The 7,345-nt window shown below is 51.0% G+C and overlaps 1 protein-coding gene across 1 annotated transcript in view; it reads right to left on the bottom strand.

The window, feature by feature from the left end:
* The window catches only part of SEC14L2 (SEC14 like lipid binding 2), a 73,654-nt gene extending 66,546 nt beyond the window's left edge, over positions 1 to 7,108 (bottom strand). The window contains exon 1 of the mRNA XM_077461200.1: positions 6,946 to 7,108. Within this exon, the coding sequence (XP_077317326.1) occupies positions 6,946 to 6,999 (54 nt within the window). The 5' untranslated portion in view covers positions 7,000 to 7,108. The remainder of the gene's footprint in view (positions 1 to 6,945) is intronic.
* Between the last annotated feature and the right edge of the window lie 237 nt (positions 7,109 to 7,345).

Here is a 7,345-nt window from a genome sequence, read left to right on the forward strand (position 1 = left end):
AGCTGATCTCTCGATCGTCTCTCGGGTGCTGCCGCCGCCATCTTGGGTATGGGAATCAGGAAGTGGAGCCTTTCGCCTTCATTTCCCGGTTCCCTACTGTGCATGCGCGAGTCGCGCTGCGCAATAAGGATGGACCCACTGCCTCTGGGAGCTGTGTGTTTCCCAGCAGGCAGCGGGGGGACTTTTGGAAAGGGGCGTAATCTACGCCCCTTTCCGCAGAGAGCTATCCCGGAAGTGGGTGCAGATACCTGTACTGTACAGGTATCTGCACCCCCCTCCCCCCTGAAAGGTGCCAATTGTGGCGCTGGAGGGGGGGAGGGTTCCAATGAGCGGAAGGTCCACTTTAGGGTGGACCTCCGCTTTAAATATACTGTATACAGTGCCTTGCAAAAGTATTCACCCCCTTGGCTTTTTACCTATTTTGTTACATTACAGCCTTTAGTTCAATGTTTTTTTAATCTGAGTTATATATGATGGATCAGAACACAATAGTCTAAGTTGGTGAAGTAAAATTAGAAAAATATATATAAACCTATTTTTCAAAAATAAAAACTGATAATTGGCATGTGCGTATGTGTTCACCCCCTTTGTTATGAAGCCCATAAAAGCTCTGGTGCAACCAATTACCTTCAGAAATCACATAATTAGTGAAATGATGTCCACCTGTGTGCAATCTAAGTGTCACATGATCTGTCATTACATATACACACCTTTTTGAAAGGTCCCAGAGGCTGCAACACCTAAGAAAGAGGCACCACTAACCAAACACTGCCATGAAGACCAAGAAACTCTCCAAACAAGTAAGGCCGCGTACACACGGGCGGACTGTTCGCCCAACTTTGTCCGCTGAACAGTGTTTGGGCGGACAGTCCGCTCGTGTGTGGGCTTTCAGCGGACAGTTTCAGCGGACAGTTGGACGGACAAGGTTTTTCGGAATTTCCGAAAAACTGTCCTCTGAAACCTTGTTTCAGCGAACAGCCCGCTCGTGTGTAGGCTTGTTCGTCAAACAAAGTTGCGCGCATGCTCAGAAAGGATTTTCACGCCGAAAGCTATAATGCAGTGTATAGGACGTCGTATTTTTCGTCCCGTCGTACGTGCCGTTCACGTCATCGCGCACGGTTTCAGCAAACTGTTCGTCCGTCGTGTGTGGCCATGTCCGTCCATGCTAAGTTTGAGCGGACTGTTTGCCGAAACTGTTGGACGAACAAAGTTGGGCGAACAGTCCGCGCGTGTGTACGCGGCCTTAGGGACAATATTGTTGAGACGTACAAGTCAGGGTTAGGTTATAAAAAAATATCCAAATCTTTGATGATCCCTAGGAGCACCATCAAATCTATCATAACCAAATGGAAAGAACATGGCACAACTGCAAACCTGCCAAGAGACGGCCACACACCAAAACTCACAGACCGGGCAAGAAGGGCATTAATCAGAAAGCCAGCACAGAGACCTAAGGTAACCCTGGAGGAGCTGCAGAGTTTCACAGCAGAGACTGGAGTATCTGTACATAGGGCGACAATAAGCAGACCATAGAGTTGGGCTTTATGGCAGAGTGGCCAGAAGAAAGCCATTACTTTCAGCAAAAAACAAAATGGCACCTTTTTGGTTTGTGAAAAGGCATGTGGGAGACTCCCAAAATGTATAGAGGAAGGTGTTTTGGTCTGATGAGACTAAAATTTAACTTTTTGGCCATAACAGAAAACGCTATATCTGGAGCAAACCAAACACATCACATCACCCAAAGAACACCATCCCCACAGGAAACATGGTGGTGGCAGCAGCATGCTGTGGGGATGTTTTTCAGCAGTCAGGATTGGGAAACTGGTCAGGGTTGAGGAAAAGAGGGATGGTGCTAAATACAGGGATATTGTTGAGCAAAACCTGTACCACTGTGTGTGATTTGAGACTAGGACGGAGGTTCACCTTCCAGCAGGAAATTTACCCCAAGCACACTGTTAAAGCAACACTTGAGTGGTTTAAGGGGAAACATGTCAAAGCCCAGACCTCAATCCAATAGAAAATCTGTGGTCAAACTTAAAGATTGCTGTTCACAAGAGCAAACCATCCAACCTGAAGGAGCTGGAGCAGTTTTGCAAGGAGGAATGGACAAAAATCCCAGTGGTAAGATGTGGCAAGCTCATAGAGACTTATCCATAGCGACTTGGAGCTGTGATAGCCGCAAAAGGTGGCTCTACAAAGTATTGACTTTAGGGGGGTGAATAGTTATTCACATTGACTTTTTACTTCTTCAAAGTTGTGGGCATGTTCTGTAAATTAAATGATGCAAATACTCAAACAATCCATGCTCATTCCAGGTTGTGAGGCAACAAAACACGAAAAATGCCAGGGGGTGAATACTTTTGCAAGTCACTGTAGACAGATAGATAGATAGACAGACAGACAGACAGACAAGACGTCTTCCACTCACCCAACAAATTAAATTTAAGATAACAAAAACTTACAAAGTCATCCATAACTTGGCCCCCAGCTACATCACTAACCAAGTCTCAAAATACCTCTTCCCAAGACCTCCTGCTCTCTAGTTCTCTTGTCCCCTCCACCCATGCTCACCTCCGAGACTTCTCTAGTGCCTCTCCCATCCCCTGGAACTGTCTACCCTAATCTGTACAACTATCTCCTACTCTGTCCAGTTTCAGGCAATCCCTAAAAACGAATTTCTTCAGAGAAGCTTGTCTGGCCCCCACCTATCTCTGCATTTTTTTTCTCCATCAGCCCGCCTCCCACAGTTATTGCCACTTGTATCTCTTGACCCTCCCTTCTACAGTGTAAGCTCTAATGAGCAGGGCCTTTTGATTCCTACTGTATTCAAGTGTATTGTAATTGTACTGTCTACCCTCATGCTGTAATGAGCTATGTAAACTGTCTGCGCTATATAAATCCTGAATAATAATAATTATAATAATAATAATAGTAAATAGACATGTATAAAGATAGATATTAAATAGACAGGTATAGGGATAGATAGATAGAGAAAAAGATTAGCGATAGATATTAGATAGATAGATAGATAGATAGATAAACATGGTTTAGTGAGATGAGCAGTGCTGTTCTATGACTCATATCATGGATCTGTGATGGGACGATAACATGACAAGTGTCTAAGCAATGAAGCCCATTCTTTCTATGGTAGAAGTCTCCAAGGGTGGAAGGGTTAAGAAGTAGTGTGTTTTGTCTATTGCAGTCTTGTTATTACACACCCTAGGTGTCACGCAATAGGGATTAGCAGACAGGTTCTAGTGATCATACCAACACACATAATAATAGAGAAGTCCTGGGTGTGAGGAGATGTAGGGGGTGGAGGATGTGGAAGAGAAGCTGTGGTCTGGCTGGTACCATGCAGGTCAGTGAAGATGTAGAGGTGGAGGATGTGGAGGAGTAGCTGTGGTCTGGCTGGTACCATGCAGGGCAGTGAAGATGTAGGGGTGGAGGATTTGCAGGAGAAGCTGAGTCTGGCTGGTACCATGCAGGGCATTGAAGATGTAGGGGTGAAGGATGTGGAGGAGTAGCTGGGTCTGGCTGGTACCATGCAGGGCAGCGAAGATGTAGGGGTGGAGGATGTGCAGGAGAAGCTGAGTCTGGCTGGTACCATGCAGGGCAGTGAAGATGTAGGGGTGAAGGATGTGGAGGAGTAGCTGGGTCTGGCTGGTACCATGCAGGGTAGTGAAGATGTAGGGGTGAAGGATGTGGAGGAGTAGCTGGGTCTGGCTGGTACCATGCAGGGCAGCGAAGATGTAGGGGTGGAGGATGTGCAGGAGAAGCTGAGTCTGGCTGGTACCATGCAGGGCAGTGAAGATGTAGGGGTGAAGGATGTGGAGGAGTAGCTGGGTCTGGCTGGTACCATGCAGGGCAGCGAAGATGTAGGGGTGGAGGATGTGCAGGAGAAGCTGGGTCTGGCTGGTACCATGCAGGGCAGTGAAGATGTAGGGGTGAAGGATGTGGAGGAGTAGCTAGGTCTGGCTGGTACCATGCAGGGCAGTGAAGATGTAGGGGTGAAGCATGTGGAGGAGTAGCTGGGTCTGGCTGGTACCATGCAGGGCAGTGAAGATGTAGGGGTGAAGGATGTGGCGGAGAAGCTGGGTCTGGCTGGTACCATGCAAGGCAGTGAAGATGATCACGTAGGGGTGGAGGAGCAGCTGGGTCTGGCTGGTACCATGCAGGGTAGTGAAGATGTAGGGGTGAAGAATGTGGAGGAGCAGCTGGGTCTCGCTGGTACCATGCAGGGCAGTGAAGATGTAGGGGTGGAGGATTTTCAGGAGAAGCTGAGTCTGGCTGGTACCATGCAGGGCAGTGAAGATGTAGGGGTGAAGGATGTGGAGGAGTAGCTGGGTCTGGCTGGTACCATGCAGGGCAGCGAAGATGTAGGGGTGGAGGATGTGTAGGAGAAGCTGGGTCTGGCTGGTACCATGCAGGGCAGTGAAGATGTAGAGGTGAAGGATGTGGCGGAGAAGCTGGGTCTGGCTGGTACCATGCAAGGCAGTGAAGATGATCACGTAGGAGTGGAGGAGCAGCTGGGTCTGGCTGGTACCATGCAGGGCAGTGAAGATGTAGGGGTGAAGAATGTGGAGGAGCAGCTGGGTCTGGCTGGTACCATGCAGGGCAGTGAAGATGTAGGGGTGAAGAATGTGGAGGAGTAGCTGGGTCTGGCTGGTACCATGCAGGGCAGTGAAGATATAGGGGTGGAGGATGTGGAGTAGCTGCTGGGTCTGGCTGGTAGCATGCAGGGCAGTAAAGATGTAGGAGAGAAGGATGTGGAGGAGTAGCTGGGTCTGGCTGGTACCACGCAAGGCAGTTAAGGTGATCATGTAGGGGTGGAGGAGTAGCTGGGTCTGGTTGGTACCATGCAGGGCAGTGAAGATGTAGGGGTGAAGGATGTTGAGGAGTAGCTGGGCCTTGCTGGTACCATGCAGGGCACTGAAGATGTAGGGGTGAAGGATGTGGAGGAGAAGCTGGGTCTGGCTGGTACCATGCAAGGCAGTGAAGATGTAGGGGTGAAGAATGTGGAGGAGTAGCTGGGTCTGGCTGGTACCATGCAGGGCAGTGAAGATGTAGGGATGGAGGATGTGGAGTAGCTGCTGGGTATGGCTGGTAGCATGCAGGGCAGTGAAGATGTAGGAGAGAAGGATGTGGATGAGTAGCTGGGTCTGGCTGGTACCATGCAAGGCAGTGAAGATGATCACATAGGGGTGGAGGAGTAGCTGGGTCTGGTTGATACCATGCAGGGCAGTGAAGATGTAGGGGTGAAGGATGTGGAAGAGTAGCTGGGTATGGCTGGTACCATGTAGGGCAGTGAAGATGTAGGGGTGAAGGATGTGGAGGAGAAGTTGGGTCTGGCTGGTATCATGCAGGGCAGTGAAGATGTAGGGATGGAGGATGTGGAGGAGAAGCTGGGTCTGGCTGGTACCATGCAGGGCAGTGAAGATGTAGGGGTGAAGAATGTGGAGGAGTAGCTGGGTCTAGCTGGTACCATGCAGGACAGTGAAGATGTAGGGATGGAGGATGTGGAGGAGAAGCTGGGTCTGGTTGGTACCATGCAGGGCAGTGAAGATGTAGGAATGGAGGATGTGGAGGAGAAGCTGGGTCTGGCTGGTACCATACAGGGCAGTGAAGTAGGGGCGGAGGAGATGCTGGGTCTGGCTGGTACCATGCAGGGCAGTGGAGATGTTAGGGGTGGAGGAGATGCTGGGTCTGGCTGGTACCATGCAGGGCAGTGAAGTAGGGGTGGAGGAGATGCTGGGTCTGGCTGGTACCATGCAGGGCAGTGAAGTTGTAGGGGTGAAGAATGTGGAGGAGTAGCTGGGTCTAGCTGGTACCATGCAGGGCAGTGAAGATGTAGGGATGGAGGATGTGGAGGAGAATCCGGGTCTGGCTGGTACCATGCAGGGCAGTGAAGATGTAGGGGTGGAGGAGAAGCTGAATCTTGCTGGGACCATGCAGGGCAGTGAAGATGTAGGGGTGGAGGATGTGCAGGAGAAGATGTGGGCTGGCTGGTACCATGCAGGGCAGTGAAGATGTAGGGGTGGAGGATGTGCAGGAGAAGCTGTGGGCTGGCTGGTACCATGCAGGGCAGTGGAGATGTTAGGGGTGGAGGAGATGCTGGGTCTGGCTGGTACCATGCAGGGCGGTGAAGATGTAGGGGTGGAGGATGTGCAGGAGAAGCTGTGGGCTGGCTGGTACCATGCAGGGCAGTGGAGATGTTAGGGGTGGAGGAGATGCTGGGTCTGGCTGGTACCATGCAGGGCAGTGAAGTAGGGGCGGAGGAGATGCTGGGTCTGGCTGGTATCATGCAGGGCAGTGGAGATGTTAGGAGTGGAGGAGATGCTGGGTCTCGCTGGTACCATGCAGGGCACTGAAGATGTAGGGGTGGAGGAGAAGTTGTGGGCCGGCTGGTACCATGCAGGGCAGTGAAGATGTAGGGGTGGAGGAGATGCTGGGTCTGGCTGGCACCATGCAGGGCAGTGAAGATGTAGGGGTGGAGGAGATGCTGGGTCTGGCTGGCACCATGCAGGGCAGTGAAGTAGGGGTGGAGGAGATGCTGGGTCTGGCTGGCACCATGCAGGGCAGTGAAGTAGGGGTGGAGGAGATGCTGGGTCTGGCTGGCACCATGCAGGGCAGTGAAGATGTAGGGGTGGAGGAGGTGCTGGATTTGGCTGGCACCATGCAGGGCAGTGAAGTAGGGGTGGAGGAGATGCTGGGTCTGGCTGGCACCATGCAGGGCAGTGAAGTAGGGGTGGAGGAGATGCTGGGTCTGGCTGGCACCATGCAGGGCAGTGAAGATGTGAGGTCCAGTGAGTGAGGTAATCCAGTTGAGTGAGGTGGGTGACTAATAATGAGGATATGGCTTTGCAGTGATGACTGTGTGCACACATACAGTAGAGTAGAGTAATAGGTGAATGGTGTGTATGGGTGATAGTAGCAGGCTCTCACCTTGGCTAAGGCCTCTTCTTGTTTAGGACTGAGGTCCCCGACTCTTCCACTCATCCTCCTATGTGGCCCTGGTGTGCTCAGCTTCCCTGTGTGTCTGTCCGGAAAGTGTGTCACTGTCACACTCGGCTCATCAGTCTTCCCGGTGTTATTATATCACCAGCCGCAGGCTCCGCCTCCCACACCACAGCCAGCCCCTCTTCTTCTTCTTAAAGCTACAGGCCTTTTACAGCAAGTGAGAGAGGCTCCCTATGTCATTCAGTGCTGCTGGCGAGTGTGTGACTGGAACCCTTTGTTAGAGTTTAGAGAGAATAAATGTATTCAGTGTCCAGCACTTCAGGACTTTCAGATTGGGCTAATAATGGCCATACACGCTTCAATTATATTATCCAATCGATGTGCG

The sequence above is a fragment of the Lithobates pipiens genome, unplaced genomic scaffold, assembly GCF_037356315.1.
Source record: "Lithobates pipiens isolate NorthernLeopardFrog02 unplaced genomic scaffold, aLitPip1_a1.2 Scaffold_3, whole genome shotgun sequence".
Taxonomy (NCBI): domain Eukaryota; kingdom Metazoa; phylum Chordata; class Amphibia; order Anura; family Ranidae; genus Lithobates; species Lithobates pipiens.